General features: G+C 41.9%; 1 protein-coding gene across 2 annotated transcripts in view; it reads right to left on the bottom strand.

Moving 5' to 3' along the window:
- LOC134223811 (protein cortex) overlaps positions 1–23,797 on the bottom strand; it is a 182,294-nt gene that overhangs the window by 6,092 nt on the left and 152,405 nt on the right. The window contains exons 2-5 of one of the 2 annotated variants that reach the window (XM_062703014.1): positions 7,221–7,352; positions 6,862–7,125; positions 5,789–6,377; positions 5,568–5,717 (exon numbers count right to left, since the gene is read on the bottom strand). In XM_062703014.1, coding sequence (XP_062558998.1) covers positions 5,568–5,717; positions 5,789–6,377; positions 6,862–7,125; positions 7,221–7,352 — 1,135 coding nt within the window. The remainder of the gene's footprint in view (positions 1–5,567; positions 5,718–5,788; positions 6,378–6,861; positions 7,126–7,220; positions 7,353–23,797) is intronic. The other variant, XM_062703015.1, reaches the window with a different exon arrangement.

Here is a 23,797-nt window from a genome sequence, read left to right as displayed (position 1 = left end):
AACTGAAATGAAATTGAACATCAAGTGTTTATTAGTTTATTAGGACTAGCGGCAATTTTACACGTCATTGATTTTTTTTAAATTATTTGCTGTACACTCTACTCTACTGATAGTGATTACAAAGGCGCATTTAATTGATCCTTTTTCATGACTATCATTTTATGAAAAAGATTTTGTTTGTCGTATTAGAAATTGTCGCATAAGTGATTTTTTTTCCGCAAATTTCTTACTTTCGATTAGCACCTTTTAGTGAGCATGAGCATGAGCATGATGACCGTGCATTTCGTAGTTGCTACTCCGTGATCGACCAGAACAATCGCAATTGCACAGGGAACCAATGGATGGAAGCATGGGATTTGCTCTCCAACCTCAATGTGCACAGTCCGAGAGCTCTAGTATTACTATTATTTATTTATTTACTGCAAGCCGAGAAAACCTCTGCACTCGCCACGAGTTCACCCAGTTGGAAACTGGGGGTTAGGTTTTATGACAGAGGTTCTTGGTTAACGGGTAGCCATTTTTTTTTCTTAACGAAGGTAATGGAAATCTGCAAACAGACACCTGGGGAGGCGAACCCAGGTAGTGTGGGGATGGGATCACCACTCCCGACCCACTAAAACCAACTCCTTCCTCTCCAGTCATTCCCCCGGCCCGCAATTAAGCAATTCTTCGGGGGATTACTATTGGGCGTTGCGCCCCCTCCATGACGTACACAAGTGCACGTATGCGCCTCAACTCTTCGACACTCCCCATGCAACACATTGGCACAAGACATACTGGCACCACATGTGCCCCAACACTCACCTGACTATGCCGCTTGAATTACTACCCCATGCCGCCATCTCACAACATAGACAGTCCTCACTCAGTATGGTGCTCACCCGTCCTGCAACAGAGTGGCACCACTTGTCTACCAAGCCGGAGGCGACCCTAGGTTGGTGGCTGCGGAGGCAGGCTCTTTCATGTCTCCTATTTCTGAGGTGCCGCAGAGGCATCAACCCCCCGACACTCCTGCCAGTCATAGCGAGACTTTCGTGTCCCCTACTTCTGAGGTGCCGCAGAGGTATCTGCCCCCCGACACTCCTGCCAGGCCTAGCGAGACTTCACTCATTCCGTCCCTGGCAGCCGGATCACACTACTGCCTAAGCAGCCACTCTGACCATACGTACCATGCGAGTCTGACTTGTGTGCTCGCTCATACATTCAGTCCCAATCGCTTGCACCACTTGTGCACCACTCTCTTGACATTCAGTCACTCACTCAGTGGGGGTTGTAATACCCCCATCTCCCATTTTTATCCACTCTGTGCACCTCCTGTGCATCGTTTGGGCGTGGAGCACCCGGCACGTCACGCGTGCCTAACACTCACCTACCCGGGCTTTGATACGGCCAATAGGTTCCGAGAACAGGTACTTTGCAGGTAGCACCCACCTATTGACATTTCGAAGCCCAGACAGTGTGGTGGTCACCCCATCCTGCAACGGAGTGGCACCACTCACCTTACATGTCTCCGATTTCTGAGGTGCCGCAGAAGCATCAACCCCCCGACACTCCTGCCAGTCACAGCGAGACTTTCGTGTCCCCTACTTCTGAGATGCCGCAGAGGTATCTGCCCCCCGACACTCCTGCCAGGCCTCACCAGACAGTCATTCCAGTCATTCTAACACAACCGACCATGCGAGTCTTACTTGTGTGCTCACCCATACACTCGGTCCGTCACTCTGTGAGGGTATTACGAGTAATACCCCCAACTCCCATTCGCTTGCACCGCATATGCACCACTTGGGGGTGTGTGGGTACCACCCACTGCAACCCGCTTGCCGCCGAAACAGCCCTCACTCTGTGGAACCTCCATAGGCTCCGTTAACGACCTGGATAATTGTTTCACCCCCCGGTTATTCATCCCTTCGGCACGGGTCGCCTGACACCTTGGGATTCGGGGTTAGGGGCTTGTATGCTTTAAGCGGCACACGGTCGCTTGATAGGGTCTGCTTGCGGATACTTGTGGTTTTTGGGAGGGAATTAACAGAGCCCCCTGTTAACCCCAACCACCTCCTAGGCAGAACCCCCTGACTCGCAGACAGCTGGGGAGGGGTCGTCAAGCCTTTGGACATAGTCCCTGCTGCCTCCTTGCCAATGTGATAGTTGCCAATTGGGTTGCCAATGTGATAGTAATGAAACGAGCTTTTTTGCTCAGTTCGAATTCTAACAGTTACCTGCTGGAACTAATCAAGTTGTAGGTATAGGTAGGGCAAGTGATCCGATAGTCGTGGGTGTACCTATAGTTGCGGTAGTGTTGTTTTCACAAAATCTACTTATTTAACGCAGCAACCCATACAGTCAATCAAACAGTTGTCCTGTCATTAAATGAAATAACGGAAAACGGTTTGGATTTCTATCAAAATCGGTAAATTATCGCTGAAATACATTATCTTTTTCTCGTCTTTGCTCCAATAGTTGCGGTAGTGTTCCCATAGTTGCGAGTCCCATATAAAAGCAATGGGATTCGCAACTATAGGAACACGAATTAAAAAATAACGCAACTATTGGAATACTGCACCAATAATTGGAGGCATCATTTTAGGCAACAACGATGAATGGTGCTGCAATTGTGAAACTTATCTTTGAAGCATAATCAGTGACTATTCGTTCGCATATTTGAGGTAGGTGAAATGAAGTATAGGCTTGGTGTAAACCAAAAATAGTGGGAGAACGTGCTTAGTTCCTCCACTATTGGGTCTTTACCCTATAGAAGATGGAAATGGTATGAAAGCCCATTTCCAGTTTTAGCGATTGCTAGAACATGAGAAATAAATGAAAAGATACAAAGCAGGAGGAATGGAACGGGCCTGGGATTGAACCCACGATCTCCTGCGTATGAGGCAGAAGCGGTAGCCATATGACCACCAAGCCCGTTTACTTTCGATTTGCAGCTTTTAGTGACTAAATAGAGGCATTGATAGGATTTTTTTTCATTGTCGGCCGTCTACGGGTAGTTGCTGCTGAAACTTCTTCACAAAGATGACGTCTGTAATAAATAAGCGGTAACTCATTCAGCTACAGACCTGCTTTACTAAGATTTTTATACGAAATCAATTAAAGTTTGCTGATGCAAAACCGCAAACGCGCGCGGGAATGCAGCTTTACGATTTGACTTGGAACGAGTTCTTCACCGGTAGCGGTCTTAATAACATCTGTCATGGCCGTCAGTTTGCTATCTGTTTGTAACGTGAATATTTGAACTTTACATTATTTTTTGTTACAATTTGTAATAGTATCAAGTACCTATACAACGTAATATTTACATGATATTACGATTCTCATAGCACTAAGAGGTTTTACGTCGAGCGGACGTGTTTTGTACACAACCCTTCAAATTTTTCAATCTCAAACATTGGAGACAGCTTAAAGTGAATCGCGTTGGAATCCAAATTCAAAGTAACAAAGCGCTTTCAAGGGCACAGAACTCCAAACGCAAATGACAGGCAGTTGTGAAAAGCAATTTTATACCTATTCTCACTTGCAGCAAAATGGAAAAATGGTTTTCAGGTGTGCTAATACACCCGATTATTTTTTTACACGGGGGATGCGTTGTAAAAAAAGTTTTCAGTTCAAAATTTGAAAATCAGTGTAAAAAAAGTTTTATGATTTCTCGACGAATCATGCAAAATGGAGCAACTTTGCAAAAATTTTGTATGGGATTTTTTTACACTGCCGTGTAAAAAAAATCCGTGTAAAAACAGAATCGGGTGTACTGCTGCCTATAAATAGTCATTTGTGCGAGGAAAAATGTGAGGTGATGGCTAGGACGGCCTTTGTGACAGCCATTTTTAAACTCTGTCGTAATTGTCCTTAAAGATCTGAAGTTCTATACAGGTAAACGACATTTAAATATGTTCCTTCTGCACTACATAAGATGTTGGTAGAATTTCTACTAGTGTCATCTTGAGCAGTGTCCGGCGCTGAGGGGCCCCCCTTATATGTTTTCGTGAAACATTACTATTTCCTATTTTCTATAATTGGTTTTTCGTTAGAAACTTTGCACCTTTTGGATTGATTTAATAAAAAGCGCTGGATCCCACGAATGAAATGTTTATCGCTAAGTTCCAAAGACACTTTCTTAAATCCTGCATTGATGAATTCATTTGAAATTTTCACATATCGTGTAAAACCCAAAATTCGTGTAAGGAACCGCATTAATTCCGAAATGTGCATGAAAAACCGTGTGAACAGCAAAATTTGCGTAAAAATATTCGAGTAAAATGCGATCCACGTAGAATGTAAACTGGAGAATAATTTATTGTTTATCGAACTCCCGGTTATTTCCCAGTTTTTTTCAGTGACAACCCACAATTTGGTACGAATGCAATCAACTTTGAATACAATTCTAGCATATTTTATTAAAAGTATACTATGTCTATAACAGAAATTTCATAGCAAGCAAGCCCACAATTGGTGGTTGCTTCATAGTAGAGGGTTTATGGCACAGATTGGAAGCACGACTAAGAATTGCCTGCCCCATAAACAATGCACTTGTTGAGCAACAATAGGCGCGTTTGAGGTATAGCAACTGGCGTTTTCCTTACTACACTACACCTCCTAAGCCAAGTCAAAGCCAAAGTTATTCATGGTAATAGCAGCGTATTGCTGATTACACCTCACCATTATTGTGTTCCGCCTCAAACAGCCAAGCTGATCAGTTTGATTTAGAATTTTAATTAAATTGTGCTGATTCTGCACGGGACGACATATAATTAAGCAGACCATCCAAACGGCATAAAGCAATCAAAACAACAACTTTATTTAATCCCCTTTTGCAGAGTGCCTCTAATGGGAAAGGGCGTTTTGCAATTACAGAAAAATAATCAACCCCTTCGCTGATTATTGGCTTCACCAAATCAATACATAATTCCATAATTATGCCATAAAATGGTCACGGTTGGTCGGGTTGCGATTGAAAAAGTTAGCCCACCACAATGTAGGCCGTCCGCTCGTAACTTATCGTCCTTGAGATCGTGAATTCCAGCATTGATCGATGCTATCTAAGATGGGGCAGCTGCCGCAAAATGGTTCTACGGAGACCAAAATCCCAATGATTGAAAATTCAAGAGTTTTTTTTCGTTAGACAACTCAAACATTGAAGGTTTGATATTTTATTCAAGTTACTATTAGAGTCAAACTTTGTCTGTTTAGTTTTAGAACCGTTATATTAAATATAAATTAGGAAAAATTGCAAAATGTTGTATGAATATTTTTTTACTTAATATTGAATATGAATACCCATAAAGCATAATCTGAATAACTTTGGACGAATTGTTCGAATTTATTATTTACAATTAATAAATTATATTGAACCTTGAAATGCCGGAGATTTATGTTGTGAAATTACTTATTAGTAAAATTCTATCGTATGACATGATTGATAATTTAAATATACAAACAAGATTTGAGGATTTGTTAAATATGATATTAATTTTTTTTGACGAAAAATTGGTATGGAATGAACCACTATGAGATCAGCAACGGGAGCGCGCATTTAATTTTAATCGTCTTTAATTAGTACTTACGAGGATACGCGTAGGAAACCACCAGCTCGCCGGAAATCTTGTTGAACGCCAGTGCCGTGATAAGGCAGTCCACATTGCGACGGCGATGAAACGAGAGCACCTGGCGTCTGGCCACGTGATACACTGCGATCGTAACGGGCTCTGTATCAGCTAATAAAGTTAAGGCCATTTAGCACGATCGCTTCCACTGATTCGAACCTTTAGCTCACAATTAATCTTACCGATAATGATCTCCTCTTCGCGCCACGGGTGCCAATCGAAGACCGAGGCCATCCCATCGTTGTTGACCCAGGCCGTCAATGGGCTCAGCTCGCAGTTGGCATTCCAGCTCCAGATGCACAATCGGCCGGACTCATCCGTTGAGGCCAGATATTTGGACGTGGCACTGAATTTGACCATTATGATCCTGCAGTAGTGCACCCGTAAAATCGGGCCCGGCATGCACTCGAAATCGCGCGTGCGGATCACCATAATTTTCCCGTTGCCGAGACCGCATGCCAGGTATCGGCCGCCCGAGTGCCACGCCAAACAGCTTATATCTGTATCAATGTGGGAAAACACCTTCACGTGCCGAACGTTGGCCTTGACATACGGTCGTAGGCAGCTGAGAAGGCGCAGGATCGGCCTCGACATGGTGAACGAGGCCATCGCCAACGCATCGCCCGCCGGGTTGAACGCAATCGCCGTCGTATATAAGGCACAGTACGCGAACGTCACATCGGAGTTTGGGGTCCAGACGACCAGCCGCTTGCTGAAGATAGCCGCAATCTGGTTTTTGGCCGACCAGTCGATAATGTTGGTGTACTCAACCTGGGGTAATGCATATCACGCATGTGGAGCGGGATAAATGAAAGGAATTGCAAGATTTAGTCAAAACTCCCGTCTGGATTCGTAAAATGCACATGGAGAAAGGAAATAATTATAATTGATTGAGAATAAAATTGAATTGGGAAAACTGGTTTGTTTTTCATTTTCAATTTTAATATCATTGTTTGAACTTTGGATCGGGAATGATTGACGATTTACTGTAGCTATCCACATGAATATATAAAGCATCCGGAGTATATCCAAAGTTTCCTGAGCAAAAGCTTTCACGGATACCTATCTGTGAGAATTTGAAAGGTGAAAGAAAAAAGCTTCTTTCTCAATACGCAAATGCAAATAGTGTAGTCAATCAAACTTAGTTTTAGGACAAGATTTTTTTTAATACGTTAAAATCAAATATAAAACAAATTAATCGCATTGTAGGAGTTTTTACTGTACATATGAAAAAAAAGTAATTTTATTTCATTACCTTGATCCTGGGCAGATCGTGCACCGACTCGATGAAGGCAAGCGGCTTGGAGCGGGGTCGACATCCCCAGTCCAGTTTGTGCTCATTCTTGTACATCGGTTCCCGCTGAAGCAGCAGCGGCTCACGGATAGCCAAACGCTGGCATATTTCCTGATTAGTTGCGTCGCTAAAGTTAAGAATCCGATCCACCGCCGGACTGAGGTTGAACATTTGGTTAAATACCGTGGCAAACGAGTGGGACTTCCAGTAGCCCTTCCGCTCCTTCTGAAAGCAAAACAACAAGCCATTAGAAGAGGACTTGTTTCCTATAGCCGCATGTCGGATCGGAAGCCGCCCGATCCCGGAGGTCATGCCATTACCATACGCATCACGTCGGTGCCTCTATCGGCTTTGCACTCCGCCTTGAAACGGCTCGAACTGGTTTGCGCATATCGGCGCGGGATGAAGCGATCGCCGTACCGATTCGGAACATAGTCCACCGGTTTCAGAACCTGCAAATCGAAAGAAGACAACGAGCGCAATAAGAAACTCAGCAAAAGAAATCTGTCGATGAATCAGTGGCCTTTGGTTGGATTGTTTCTCTTATTTTGCAGCAGCCAGCGTGACAAGCTTCTGAATGAAAATTGGATTGAATTCAGGATAAGGATGTTTTAATTTCAATTACGTTTCTAATAGATACACAGTAGAGGATTTAATTTAAGATATTTTTTCAAAAGAGATAGAATAAAAATAAAACCATGTATTTATTACTCAACTCGAACAGTACGTCGTGCGAACAACTTTTGCTGCGCAACTAAGATCAAGAGCTTTAGACGTGACAATTATTTGCTATGCCAGAAAAAAATGGAGTACAGTAATTCTATCACAATGTTACCTAACTCGCCAATTCCCCCATCAATATTAAATAAAAATAGTGACTACTTCCGGCCACTATGCACACCATTCGGACTGACTCAACTCCAGTTGCTGACGACGCTTACGATAACCTTAAAAGCTACCGCAACACGATAACATTGTGTTTTACGAGGCCTAAATGCTACTTAAAATGTCAGGGACCTATTAAAGGAAAGAAGTTTCTATTAAGTGCCGATAACATGCAATTGTGCGCGTAATTACGGGCGCACCCCGCCACCGACGATCCCGAACACCGTTCATTGTGGCGAAGGGTTGATTCCTGAAGGGCCCCCGTGTGCAGATGTGAGTATTTACCTACGTAGATATCCCATTTGTTTCTTATTGCCTTGGTGCGCGCCGTTAGATTTATTACCGACATGGCGCATGGCTCCATCGCGCGCCGTCATGTCGATCGGCCACATCGACGAAGAAAGGAGATTTAATTACCTCGGTGTGGTGTGCCGATATCCAATTTATACAATTTGACCGGATCGGTACTTCTTTAATGTTGTGCTTTTATCAATATCATTGAACTTTGAATTGATAGTCGGATGCGTGGCAGCAGGGACAATGCCCAAGGGCTCGACCATCCTTCCCAGGACAACTTCGAGTTTTGGTGCCTGCATAGGATAGGGTGGCTCTGTTTAACTTCTATAATTAGCTGCATCAATACGCAAGCAGGCTCCGCCAAAGCGACCGTGTGCCGCTCAAAACGCACAAGTCCAAGTCCTGGTGTTAAGTGGGACGCTAACACTCCTGACAGGACGGCGCTCCGACGAGGCAGGAGGTTTGCGCAACACCAACAAGCTGCCTTTAAAAGCCACCATTACAAACGACATAGTAGAAAAGACGACTCGATACAATCGGCAACTACCTAGGCGACGAATAAAGGATCACGATTGGAAGCTTGGAACATAGAACTGCTAGGTTTCGCAGGTTGCGACAGGATAATCTAAGGTGAATTAAATCCCTGCAACTTCGACGTCGTAGCGCTGCATGAAATCTGCTGGACAGGACAGAAAGTGTGGAAAAGCGGGCATCGAGCAGCTACCTTCTATCAAAGCTGTGGCACCACCAACCGGCTTCATAGTGCTGGGCAAGATGCGCCAACGCGTGATTGGGTGGCAGCAAATCGACGCAAGGATGTGCAAGCTGAGGATAAAATGCCGTTTCTTAAACTATAGAGACCCGTCAACGAGAAAGAAGCGTTCTATGCACAGCTGGAGCAGACATACGATGGATGTCCACTGCGAGACGACAAAAGCGCCATCGGCGATACGAACGCTCAGGTATGCAGGGAGGAAATGTATAGACCGATCATGGTCTGCAAAACGTTTCGAACGACAACGTCAACAATGCATCAACTTTGAAGCCTCCCGCGGAATGGTAGTCTGAAGCACTTTCTTCCCCGGTAAGAATATCCACAAGACCACATGGATATCACCTAATCAATAAACGGAAACCCAAATCGACCACGTTCTAATCGATGTTATTCTGCTCCGGCATCACGATCGTCCGTACCTACCGCAGAATTGTCAGAATTTTGATCGGTGGCGGCGGCGTTGTCGACGTCACGCCGCAAGCCATTTCAGCCGGCGGCGGGGGCGGCGGCGTGAATAGGCGTGGCGATTTTTTTGTTACGTTTCTTTGAGATTTTTTAAAACTTTTTCTCGGGATATAACTTTAGAATTTCCAAAGAAAATTGGATATTTGTCGGAATTTACATGGAAAATTCTTCAGAATTTTCATGAGAAATTGTTCCAATTTTTTACAGGAAAATATTTTTTGAAATTCATAATTCAATTTTTCATAATTGTACAAGAATGCGGCTGTTAGAAAAGGTGTTTGAACGTTGAATTGCTCAGCCTAAAATAATTAGGACGGATGTTTGGCACGGCCAACAGTTCTTTATAATACCTGCAGGAAACTCGAAGGAGTTGTAGAAGGAAACTCTGACGTCAACTGACAACCGTTTGATGTCTAGAATGCATTGCAGTTATCGAACGAAATTCGATAAGTGAAACGTAAATATGTTGCAGTTATCTAACGACTAGTGTATTGTCCATAACAAACTCTTTCGAAATTTCATTGGCTGAAATCTAAATACGGCTGAACTGGTAATTTGGCCGAAAAAGTCGTTTTCCCTAACCGCTCATCTGACGTTTTCCCATTTGATAGCTAAACAGCCCGAAAAATGCCATTTGGCCGAAATGGACGTTTGACAGAATGGCCCATTTGGCTGAATATGTCGTTTGGCCCAACGGGCCGAATGTCAATTACTGAACAGATAATATGGTCAAAAATGTCCATCCGTTCGGCCAAATGACATTTACGGTGAAATGGCCTTATTGTCAAACGACCATTGAACGAAATTTCGTAACCTCTCTATTCTTAAAATCGATACTGGCCTTCATGCCAAAAGTCATCTAACCAAATCTTATTGGGCCGAACTGAACATTTACTCGAAACTGTTATCAGGTCGAAAATAGTTTGTCCGAAGATGTAGTTTGGGAGAACTACATTTGGGACATTCGGTCGAAATGGTAAATTATCCGAAAAAATCGTTAGAACGAATAGATCATTTGGCCCGAAAATATCTGTTGAGAATAGTTGATAGGTTTGTGAAACTGGCAACACTGGTGATTGAATGTATGGTAATGTCATATACTTACACACGGAAGCAATATATTGGACAAGTTTAGAGTTGTGATGGAATCGGTTGCTGGAATATTGAATCCAAACTGGATTGTAAGTTAATTATATGAATATCACTAGCTTTATGTACCCGGCCTTGCTCGGAGTTGCCTGATGGGTTTGCAGTTTTTTTTTTCACAATCGGAAAATATTAAAACCAATTGGTTAACAGGGTAATTGTGTTTACTTGTTGATACTTCATCATTTAATTAAAAGAAGGCTTTTGGAAATATTGACTGATTTTGAAGAAGGGATTGTGGGTTTGAATAGCCTTGTTCCGGGCAAACGGCTATTTCTAAAGAAGGGAAAACATCCACCAATGTCTTATTCCGTGCAAACGCATATTTTTGAAGAAGGGATCACACCCACCATTGCCTTATTCCGAGAAAATACCTACTTTTAAAGGAGCAATCGCATCCACCATCCAGAAGGAAACACATTATTCATTGCTTTTCACTGGGCAAACTATGATTCCGATGAAGGGTAACACTTATCATTGCTTTATACCCAGCAAATGCATGCTTTATATGAATTTTTTTTTCTGATGATGTTCAGTATTATCCCAAATTCACTTCATGTTAAATGACCTTAGGTCAAATAGTGTTATGTTAATGGCCTGCTTCATTCAGGGTTATGTCATTTTCAGGGAAATGTTATTGTCGAGGATTTGCTATTTTTGAAGAATTGTTTTCGGAGCATTGTACAATGTCAAAGAACCTTGGATGAACTAAATAAGAGGGATTTTAAATTAAGTCGTTTTCTATACAATACCCAACCCTAACATTCTCCCGCATTTCAAATACTCCTCCCAGCCTCTCTAAAATAATTTCCTTTGGGTAAACAATACGTGTTTAAATATTTGGTTTGAATTCACCCATGCGATAGAAGGTATACTAAACTGTTCGTTTAATAAATACGCCCTCTCTCGTTCAGCTATGACAGTCCTTCATAGCCTGATATAGTCTTCCTTAGACAGAGAATATGAGTTCCAAATTTGGTGGACATCGGTGAATGGGTTCAGAACTTATGCTGAATTGATCGCTAACTAAACAATACCCCTCTCACAACCACCCCATTTTAAAAGGACCTACCAATATCCACTAAAATCGGTTCCTTAGGACAGACAATATTTGATAGAAATTTGGTTCAAATCGGTCATGGGGCTCAAGACTTACATTGAGTTGATCGATTGTTAAACAATACCCCTCCCTACATACCATCTCTTATTTCCAAAGCGCATGCCTAACCCCTATCGTCGTCTCCTTAAAATAAAGAATGTGTGTTCCAAATTTGGTTGAAATCGGCTAAGGGGTTCAGAAGTTACACTGAGTTGATCGATTACTTAGCAATACCTCTCCCCCCTTACCCTCCCCCTTTTCCGAAGAGCATCCCTAACCCCCCTATCGTCGTCTCCTTAATATAAAGAATGTGTGTTCCAAATTTGGTAGAGATCGGCCAAGGGGTTCAGAAGGTACACTGAGTTGATCGATGACTAAGCAATAACCCTTCCCCCACCCCGCTCCCTTTTCCGAACAGCATCCATAACCGACCTATCGTCGTCTCCTTTAGGTAAAGAATGTGTGTTTTAAATTTGGTTGAGATCGGCCAATGGGTTCAGAAGGTACACTGAGTTGATCGATGACTAAGCAATACACCTCCCCCCACACCTTCCCCCTTTTCCGAACAGCATTCATAACCCCCCTATCGTCGTCTCCTTAAGATAAAGAATGTGTGTTCTAAATTTGGTTGAGAACGGCCAAGGGGTTCAGAAAGTACCCTGAGTTGATCGATTACTAAGCAATACCCCTCCCCCTTTTCCGAACAGCATCCATAACCCCCCTATCGTCGTCTCCTTAAGATAAAGAATGTGTGTTCTAAATTTGGTTGAGATTGGCCAAGGGGTTCAGAAAGTACCCTGAGTTGATCGATTACTAAGCAATACCCCTCCCCCCACACCCCCCCCCTTTTCCGAACAGCATCCATAACCCCTCTACCATCGTCTCCTTAAGATAAATAATGTGTGTTCCAAACTTGGTTGAGAACGGCCAAGGGGTTCAGAAAGTACACTGAGTTGATCGATGACTAAGCAATACACCTCCCCCCACACCCTCCCCCTTTTCCGAACAGCATTCATAACCCCCCTATCGTCGTCTCCTTAAGATAAAGAATGAGTGTTCCAAATTTGGTAGAAATCGGTCAATGCGTTCAGAAGTTATGCTGGAACATACATTCAAACATACATACAAACATACAAACATTGAGTTTTATATATATAGATTAGTTTAATAATTATTAACAAAAAATATATTCTAGCTTTGAATCTGTGCAAATGATCACTGCTTTCAAAACAGTTTATTTCGAGCCAGGGAAAACCGTCACAACAATATGGTTTCCGCAAAACAACCATTTCGGCCAAAAAGCATTTTCTGCCAAATGACCTATTCGGCTATACGACTTCTTGAAAAAATATTCAATTCAGCCGAACGACACGTTTCGCAGAAAATGCCATTTGGCTAAAATGGTTGTCTCGAAGAAAAGACTTTTTTGGGCGCCATTTGGTCTTTCTGTCAAATGACCATTCTTACCATATTGCATTTCTGGTCAAATAATCTATTCGGTCAAACGACTTTTTCAGACGAACCGCAAATGACCTGTCAAATGACCTGTAAGGACAAACAAATGTTTCAGTCAAATTACCAGTTCAGCCAAATGTTCCTTTCGGCCAAACAACATTTTCGGTCAAACCATTTTCGACCTGATAACAGTTTCGAGTAAATGTTCAGTTCGGCTCAATAAGATTTGGTTAGACGACTTTTGGCTTGAAGGCCAGTATCGATTTAAAGAATAGAGTGGTTACGAAATTTCGTTCAATGGTCATTTGACAATGAGGCCATTTCGCCGTGAATGGGATTTGGCCGAACGGATGGACATTTTTGACCATATTATCTGTTCAGTAATTGACATTCGGCCCGTTGGGCCAAACGACATATTCAACCAGATGGGTCAAACGTCAATTTCGGACAAATGGAATTTTTCGGGCTGTTTAGCTAATGGAATTTGGCTAAATCAATTTTGACTTAAAGGCCAGTGTCGAATTAAAAAGTCCGGTGGTCATTTGACAAACGAGTTGCTATGATTGACCATATTATCCGTTCAGTAATTGATATTCGGCCGTATACCAAATGACATTTGAGGAAAAATGGCCAAACGGCATTTTGGCCTAATGACTTCTTCGGCCAAACAACCTGTTGGGGCATGCGGCTTTTCGGTCAAATTAGCAGTTTTGTTGTATGTTGCTTTTGGCCAATGGAATTTCCCAAGAACTTCTTATGAAAAAAAAAACAAAACAAATCGTGTAGAAATCCAAAGAAATTTCTTTAAAATTCCGAGCAATTTAAAAATCAAAGATTTTTTTTGTTGAAATCTTCATTTTGAACAATCTTCCGCGAAAACATTGAAAAATTTCTCGTGGGAATTCCGGAAAATTTCTCGTGAAAATTCCAGAGTCTCCCTACCTCGTTTATGGTTGCAAACGATAGTGCATAGGTCGAAAATTCATGCACCGATCTCATAAAAATTCTGTAAATAGTCTAAGTTCCCCCAAGTCCGTAAAAACAATATTTTTATGTTTAAAACATTTTAAGAAATATTTTAGGTTGAGCACTCCTTTACTGAAAATGCGATACTTAAGGTCACTCCTGACGGAATCCAACTTTTAAAGTGCTCGCGTTTTTGGGGGCACACCACTCGATACGGAAGCAACTCACAACTGTCATTTTTAATTTTTCACGCATGCTGCGACGCAGCAAAGCTAAATCAACAAAAATGACAGTTGTGCACCGCCTCCGTATCGAGCGGTGTGCCCCCGAAAACGCGAGCACTTTGAAACTTGGATTCCGTCAGGAGTGACCTTAAGAACTACTGAACCATCAACCCAAAACGTCAGCCTTATATATCAACTGTCAAAAGTTGGAATAAAGTATTTTCATCTGCTTTTAAATTTCAAATAAAACAATGTTCCTTTTGATTTCTGAGTCGAAAAAAAAACCTGACGCGTTTTAGATGATTAGCTTCGTCGTATTCTGAAAGAAAATTGAACATCTATTCTTCATTTTAAGACCCAACTAATATAGATTGAGAAAGTCAACGTTAAAGCATCCTTTCTACCAGTTACAAGCTCTTAATACGAATATGAAGGATTTTTTGTGTAAATTTCGAAGAATACACAACAGACACTTTCAGTGTATATTCCAAATATTTTCCTGTAGAAATTTGGAACAACTTCCCTTGAAAATTCTGAATAGATTTTCATGTAAAATCCGACGAATTGTCCGCTGAAATTCAAAACAATTTTCTTTGGGAAATCCATAGAGCTCTTCTTGGTAATCCCAAAGAATTCTCGAATCTTCAAAGTAGTTTTGGTGGAAAATCTTAAAATAATTTCTAAATGAATATTCTGGAAAACTGGAGTTTTTTGGGGAAGTTGATCAGATTTTTTTTAACGAAATTCAAAAGATTCTTCCGTTAATGTCTTGAATATACACTACCCGCCAAAAGTATGGAAGCGCAAAAATAAGTATTGCAACACCTGCTTTGAATATTGCAACACTCCGAAAAGTTTAGCATCACTCCGGAACTAACATATTCGTGAAGATTTATCGTCGGATCCTTTACATTTAGAATGGTGGAACCTTCTACAAAATTTATCACGGCGATAAGTGCATTGCGAAAGAGGACAATTTAGCTCTTTGGAGTGCCCTGGCCACCAGGTAGACCGCGGATTATCCGGATTCTGAACCACGTGTGAAATCACCGCTTAATACATCTATTCATTCTAGCGACATGCCAAATGTTCATCATCTTTCGTAATCGCAATATGACAGAAAAATCAATGCTGATTGACGCTTGCTTGACCCTTGGCGTCCTCCCAGTGGTCCTCCGGGAGTTTCGGAACATCCGGTAAAGTGGTTAAATTTTGAAATTCGTCACAGAAAGCTGCCACTTTTGCAAAGCCGATTGTGACAGAATTATCAGAGCAAAATCAATGCAAGCATCACTCATTGACCCCAGATGGCCTCCCAGTGGTCCTCCGCAAATTCCGGAACATCCGATGAAGTGGTCAATTTTTAAAATTCGCTCCAGGAAGCTGCGACTTTTTCTAAACGGCTTGAGGGAGCATTGCCAGAGAAAAATCAATGCAAGCATCACTAATTGATCCCAAGTGGCCTCGTATTGTTCCTCCGGAAGATCCGGGACATCCGGTGAAGTGGCCAATTCTTGAATCTCGTCCTAAAAAGCTGCGACTTTTTCTAAGCCGATTGTGGTAAAATTGTAGGAATTCCTTCGGAAGTCCTTCTAGGAATTCTTGCGAAAGACTTTCCAGGAATTCCTTCGGAAGACCTCCCAGGAATTCCAGGAATTCATTCGGAAGTTCCTCCAGGAATTCCTTCGGAAGTTCCTCCAGGAATTCCTTCGGAAGTTCCTCCAGGAATTCCTTCGGAAGTTCCTCCAGGAATTCCTTCGGAAGTTCCTCCAGGAATTCCTTCGGAAGTTCCTCCAGGAATTCCTTCGGAAGTTCCTCCAGGAATTCCTTCTTTAGTTCCTCCAGGAATTCCTTCGGAAGTTCCTCCAGGAATTCCTTCGGAAGTTCCTCCAGGAATTCCTTCGGAAGTTCCTCCAGGAATTCCTTCGGAAGTTCATCCAGGTATTCCTTCGGAAGTTCATCCAGGAATTCATTCGGAAGTTCCTCCAGGAATTCCTTCGGAAGTTCCTCCAGGAATTCCTTCGGAAGTTCCTCCAGGAATTCCTTCGGAAGTTCCTCCAGGAATTCCTTCGGAAGTTCCTCCAGGAATTCCTTCGGAAGTTCCTCCAGGAATTCCTTCGGAAGTTCCTCCAGGAATTCCTTCGGTAGTTCCTCCAGGAATTTCTTCGGAAGTTCCTCCAGGAATTCCTTCGGAAATTTCTCCAGGAATTCCTTTAGAAGTACCTCCAGGAATTCCTTCGGAAGCTCCTCCAGAAATTCCTTCGGAAGTTCCTCCAGGGATTTCTTCGGAAGTTCCTCCAGGATTTCCTTCTTTAGTTCCTCCAGGAATTTCTCCGGAAATTCCTCCAGGAATTCCTTCAAAAGTTCCTCCAGGAATTTATTCGGAAGTTCCTCCAGGATTTCCTTCTTTAGTTCCTCCAGGAATTCCTTCGGAAGTTCCTCCAGGAATTCCTTCGGAAGTTCATCCAGGAATTCATTCGGAAGTTCCTCCAGGAATTCCTTCGGAAGTTCCTCCAGGAATTCCTTCGGAAGTTCCTCCAGGAATTCCTTCGGAAGTTCCTCCAGGAATTCCTTCGGAAGTTCCTCCAGGAATTCCTTCGGAAGTTCCTCCAGGAATTCCTTCGGAAGTTCCTCCAGGAATTCCTTTGGAAGTTCCTCCAGGAATTCCTTCGCAAGCTCTTCCAGACATTCCTCAGGAAGCTCCTCCAGAAATTCATTCGGATGTTCCTCCAGAAATTCTTTCCAGGAATTTTTCCGGAAGATCCTTCATCTTCCAGGACTGCTTCCGAAAGTTTATCCAGGAATTCCTCAAGAAGTTCCTCTAGGAATTCCTCAAGAAGTTCCTCTAGGAATTCCTCCAGAAGTCCCTCCGAATTCCTCCGGAAAATTCCTTAAGAAGTTCCTCCATGAACTACTCAAGAATTTCCTCCAGGAATACCTCCGGGAGTTTTTCAGGAAGTGTACCGGAAGTTTCTCCAGGAATTCCTCCAAATGTTTTTCTGTCCGTTCTTCCAAGAAATCCCCTTGAAATTGTTTGCAGGAATTCCTCCGGAAATTCCACTGGAGTTCGATAATTCCACTAGGACCTACTCCAGAAATCCCCCAAAATCTCTACATAAATTACTTTGAGAACTATACAGAAATTTCCTCTGAATTTCTAAATACACATGGAATTCTTTTAAGCCCACCTATCTCCGATCTCCGATATTTTTTCCTGAAATTTCGCATTCCGCCAGAAAACCGTTTGGAAATTTTTTAGAAGTTCTTTCAGGAATTCCCCAGAAATCACCCAGAAAACCGTTCACGATTTATTTTCAGGAAATACTCTTGCAATATTATAAAGAAGTTAACCTGAAAATACTCCCACTTTTTCTTCCACAAGGAGGGGCTTGTATTCCACAAGGAATTCTGCCAAAAAATGACCAGGAATTTCTGCGGAAATTACGTGGAGAATTGTTCCAGGTATCCCTTTATAGATTCGTTTCGAAATTCCCCAAAATTTCTCAAGGTATTCTCAAGAAAATCCAGGAATAGCTCCGGGAAATTCCACTTCCAGAAAGATTTTACGATAGAATTTTTATGCGAATATCTGAAGGAGTTCCTAAAAGAATTCATAACGAAATTCCTGAAGGATTTTTTTAACAACGTTCTTAAGAAATTCTCGAAGATATTCCTGATTTGATTCTGAAGAAATTTTTACAAAATTGTTTGAAATAATTTTAGGTGATTCCGATTTATGAACTATATCGGAAATGAGATTATATTCTGCATCATTAGAAGTGGAAAAATGTCATATGAACATGATGGAAAATATGTATTTCTGACAGGAGTTAGACGAAACTGGAAAACTGAACTTGACTTTACTGTTAATGCTCTTTTGGAAAAAAGTTCGAAATCCATAATCCTACTGCCTACAATAGCCATCGGCGTTGTAAAAAATATTTGGACGTGGTAAATTTTCATACAATTCATTTTGATGGAGGCGGCGCACAGGTCTATTCCTGAGGACCACTCAGTGAAATGTTGCTTTCATATTGCTACATCTAACTTACGAGGGAGGATTACTAAGACGAATTTAAAAAAATGGACCACTTCACCGAATGTTCCAGAACTTCTAGAGGACCATCCGAGGAGAACGACTGGTTGTTATATTGAATTAGCTCTGACATTTTTACAACAAGCGATTTTCAGAATGTTGCAGCTTTCTGAGTTGAATTACAGAAATTTACCACTTCTCCGGATATTCTAAAGCTCCCGGAGGATTACTAGGTGGCCACCAGGCGTCAATGGGAGATGCTCGCATTGATTTAACTCTGGCATTACTATTACAGTCAAACCTCTATGAGTTGATGTTCTATGACTCGATATCGACTCATGGAGGCAAAATATGCCATATTGAAAAAAAATTCTGGGTTACTGTGATGGTCCCTTCAAACAGATTTTCAATGATTCTCTATTCCACGTCTCGATATTTAAACGAGTCTTCATTATCGACTCATTGAGGTTTGCCTGTACAAACGCTATAGGAAAAATCGCAGTTTTCTGGGATGCATTATAAAACCATTAAATATGACCACTTCACTGGATTATCCACTGGTCAATGAGTGGTGCTTGCATTGATTTTGCTCTCACAATGCTACCCAGACGTTTTAGAATAACTCGCAGCTTGCTGGGACGTAATTTAAAAATTGACCACTTTACCGGATGTTCCGGATCTTCCGGAAGAACACTGGGAGACCACTTAAGGTCAATTAGTGATGCTTGCTCTGATTTTCTCTGACATTGCTTCCACAAACCGTTTAGAAAAAATCGCAGCTTTCTGGGACGAATTTAAATAATTGGCCACTTTACCGGATGTTCCGAATCTTCCGAAGGAATATTGGGAGACCACCTGGGGTCAATTAGTAATGCTTAGATTGATTTTTCTCTGACAATGCTTCCATCAACCGTTTAGAAAAAATCGCAGCGTTTTGGGACGAATTTAAATAATTGTCCTCTTTACCGAATATTCTGGATCTTCCGGAGGAATACTGGGAGACCACCTGGGGTCAATTAGTGATGCTTGCATTGATTTTTCTCTCACAACGCTTCCACAAACCGTTTAGAAAAAATCGCAGCTTTCTGGGACGAATATTAATAATTGGCCACTTTACCGGATGTTCCGGATCTTCCGGAGGAATACTGGGAGACAACCTGGGTTCAATTAGTGATGCTTGCATTGATTTTTCTCTGAAAATGCTTCTACAAACCGTTTAGAAAAACTCGCAGCTTTCTGGGACGAATTTAAATAATTGACCACTTTACCGGATGTTTCCGGATCTTCCGGAGGAATACTGGGAGACCACCTGGGATCAATTAGTTATGCTTTCATTGATTTTTCTCTCACAATGCCTCCACAAACCGTTTAGAAAAAATCGCAGCTTTCTGGGACGAATATTAATAATTGACCACTTTACCGGATGTTCCGGAACTCCCGGAGAATCAGTGGGAGGCTACCACTAACTGGTCAAGCAAACGTCAGTCAGCATTGATTTTCCTGTCATATTGCGATTACGAAAGATGATGAAAACCGCATCTCGCTGGAATGAATGCATTTATTAAATTGTGACTTCACACGTGTTCCAGAATCCGGAGCATCCGGATGTCCACCCGGTGGCCAAGGCACCCAGGGAGCTAAATTGACGTCCGGCCTAATGCACTTATCGTCGTGAACAATTTTGTTGAAGGTCCCATTATTCTAAATTGAAAAGATCCGATGGAAATGTAGGAGTTCTGAAGTGATGCTAAACTTTTTTGGGGGTGTTGCAATATTCAAAGTAGGTGTTGCAATACTTATTTTTGCGCTTCCATACTTTTGGTGGGTAGTGTATCCCAAATGATCAATTCAGCCGAACGAAAATTTAGGTCAAATGGCGCTTTCTGGAAAATGACAATTTCGGCCAATTGAGCTATTCGGTCAACCGATTTTTTCAGCTGAACGAACTGTTTGACCAAATTACATTTTTGTCAGAAAACTCCAGGCTAGATAGTCTTATACCAAATGGTCTATTCGGTCAAACGAAATATTCGGCCAAACAACTTTCAGCCTTGTGGTCTTTGGCCAAATGGTTTTCTGCCGAACGACCGTTTTCCGTTCAAAAATTCACTTTCGACGAGAAGTTCTTTGGATTTCAACATGAAATCCTTCGCAATTTCCACACGACTTTTTTCTGAGTTGAAAACTCTGCGGACTTCTTCAAATTTGAATCGGCGTGGAAAATTATAGATTAGCTGCGTGACAAAATTTAAACGGCGGCGTGCTGATGCAAAAATGTCGGCGGCGACGGCGTGGCGCGGCGGCGCACACCTATATGCGCGGTAAATCCGGGTCAACGAAACGATTGGTATGACGACGAATGTGAGCAGCTAGTGGAAAAGAAGAATGCAGCATAGGCGAGATTTCTGCAACATCGCATGAAGGCGAACAAGGCACGATACAAACGGGTACGGAACAGACAAATCTTGATTTTTTCGGAGAACAAAGCCCCTGGGATTGACCAACTACCAGAAGAGTTGTTTAACACTAGGATTTATTCGCTAAAAAAAACTTACGCGGATACACTCGAGCAGAAAATCGTTGTAACTAATTTTTCAAATGGCTATTACTCAGTGGTTTTTCAACCGATTTTCTCAGTATTTTCCATTTTTTTATCCATCTCTTCTAGTTTCTGGACATTACAGAATATTGTATCTAGGGGTGTCCATTTTTCACTAGAGCTGATTTATAAAAATGTGATTTTGGAGATATACTCATATTTCATTACCAAAAATGATATCTATTCATATAGTAATGATGGAAATTTTGAAATAACACCCAAAAGATGTCACCTCGAACATATCGAATCAACATAGGCTCCCATGATGTCCCCAGCCGCGATATCAACCCAGTTATGTCCTCCGAGTATTTGTCTTTCACTTGCATCTCAAATCCAGGCATATGAGATGTTGTAAGATCTCCAAATGGTTCTGGAGTTTGAATCAAATGGTCTACCGAATCAACCAAGGCTTCCAAGATATCTTCAGCCACGATATCAACGCAATCATGTCCTCTAAGTGTATTTAGTTTACTTAACAAATGAACCACGACTTGCATGATGTCCTTAGCAACGGCAACTCCAATTGCAGGGCTGTTACAACAGTCGCGGATTTCGCGATTTTCGCGTTTTTCGCGAATTTCGCGGATTTGTCGCGGATTTACCCTTCCAGTTGCGAAAATCGCGGTTCCTTCAAACATTGTCGCGAAAATCGCGTATTTATAACTACACTCTCGCGAAAATCGCGATTTTCCTTATTTAATTTTAGCATAAATTCAACATGTCGATTATTTGGGCGTTTGCAGAATAAGCAATCCGTCAAAGATCAAAACACATGGTATTCGAATAACCTTTCAATAGTCGTATGGATGTTGGTTTAAGTGGACTAATAGAAAGTCTGTCGAATTACATTTATAGATTACTGAAATGCCGAGAATTATTTATTTTATTGTGACGATAAAGTTGGATCAAACGCATTAATACTCACACATGCAACTGACGGGGCGGAACTGATAGCTGATCGAAGCTGTCTTTATTTATAATATTCGGTTCAACACCAATGAGGAAAGGAATCAGAAGGATTCCTTTCGCGAGCCAACCTTGGGTCCCGCCAATAGCAAGGTACATATAATAGCAATTTAAATTAAGAGGAAGGCCGGACCAGAAGGGCCGCCTTGTGAGCCAACCAAGGGCTTTGCCAGTTATTTTGAATTAAAATTGTCACATTAAAATTATTGTAAGGATAAAATTAGGTAGAGAAAAAAAACACAAAAACACTAATAAAGATGATAGGGTTCCCGCGGTTCCGGCTTCTACCTGAGGACCAGTGTTGGTAAAAACTCAAATTCTCAAAAATCATCCACGATTCAAATCAAGCGCGAGGCAAACCTCATCCGAGTCATGGCTTAGAGAATCGTCCATGATTTGACTCGCGATTTGCATCATTGCTTGATTTTTGCGTGTTCTTCTTCGTTAAATTCATCGGAATAAATTTCTTTGCCTAAAACAATAGATAATAAATCCATACGTAAACATAAAATACGCTTCGATTAGGTTTTAACACTTTTTAGAGCGAAATCATTTTTCGGCGAATGAGCGAAGCGATGCGATTCTGCGTGAAAAACTCATGCGCGATGCTTTCCATGCAGAATCGCAAGCCAGTCAGCTCGCGCATGAGGCTTCGGTGAGTGAGATTTGAGCATGATATCTTGATATACCAACACTGCTGAGGACTAGAATCCTGGGGTTCCTGCCGCCTTGCATGACTCCTTATCCTAGGGTGGTGGGAACCTGGTTCATCTGCATCCTCGAGTGTCTCTTGCTGCTGAAGGATTGAGGTCTAGGTTGGGAATGCCACGCTTTGGTCATCCTCGGCAATATTAGCTGTCAAACAGAAAGTCCTTGTAGATTGTTCGACCTCTCTCTTTTTGTAGAGAAAGGATCAGATCGCATGTCAATGGTTGGGGCGATATTCAGAAATCCGAATATCGTCGGTGGAACGATAGATATAGTTTTTTTTTTCATTGCTCGACCATCAGTTGCATCAAATTTTGTACCATGCTTAATGACTCCCACTATTGCATTCAGCATTCAAACCATTCGATATTCGTCCTTTGTTTTATTACGTATTCCAACAACTTTGTGTAGGCTAGTTTTTTTTCAGTTCAATGTGTTTTTGTTCCATTACCTGTGATTCAAAATTCATCGCTGTTCTTATGTCCATTGAGAGTTTATTCGTGATTACTTAGTTGGAACAAACTGTCTGACTGAACTTGAGCCTTGAGACTCCAAAAGACTCCTACGATGGATAGCACATACGGCGTTGTAATGCTCACTATAGATGGCTAATCGCTAGATCCTGACTTAGTTTGGGAGACTACGTACTTACGAACTAGTTTGCACATGTAGGGGCAGAATCTAACTATTTCCACTTACTAAGCTTTACTCCGATATAGATTCATTAACTCTTACGTACTCAGTTAATCCTGGGCCAACTGCTAAAAAGCGCACTGAAATTTAGTACCCTCAGGTCTACTTCAATTGCAAAACACCATCCTGTACGCGACCTACTATGAAGCCTACCTACGGTCTCTTTTGGTACCTCTAGTGCATGTTATCTTTGCTTGATGCTCTTCCGGCAAATGAACAACGCGTCGAGTCTGCCGTGTTATATAAAATTAGCAATCCCCATCCATTATCTCATACGTAGTGGTAATGACATCATTTTTCAAATCGTGAGCATTATCCAAGTTTTTAAAAATTCGTAGGTCTTAGAACCGTTCCTGTCCGCCTCTGGTATCATTTCGCCTGAGTGCTTTTAAATCAAATTTGTCAAGCTTTGTTCGGGTTTCTGCAGAGCTATGTCGCTTGCTTATGAAGAAATTGTCTTATTTCCTAACTGGCGGATTAATGGAAGTGCAAAATCCAATGACTGATCAATAAATAGCCGGACGGATTATTGGTGCGTCCATGCCCTTGTAAAACGATGGTAGATATTAGAAAAAAAAACTAG

Source organism: Armigeres subalbatus, chromosome 3 (assembly GCF_024139115.2).
Source record: "Armigeres subalbatus isolate Guangzhou_Male chromosome 3, GZ_Asu_2, whole genome shotgun sequence".
Lineage (NCBI taxonomy): Eukaryota > Metazoa > Arthropoda > Insecta > Diptera > Culicidae > Armigeres > Armigeres subalbatus.
The sequence above is the reverse complement of the archived record's forward strand: the minus strand, read 5'-3'. Positions and strand labels throughout refer to the sequence as shown.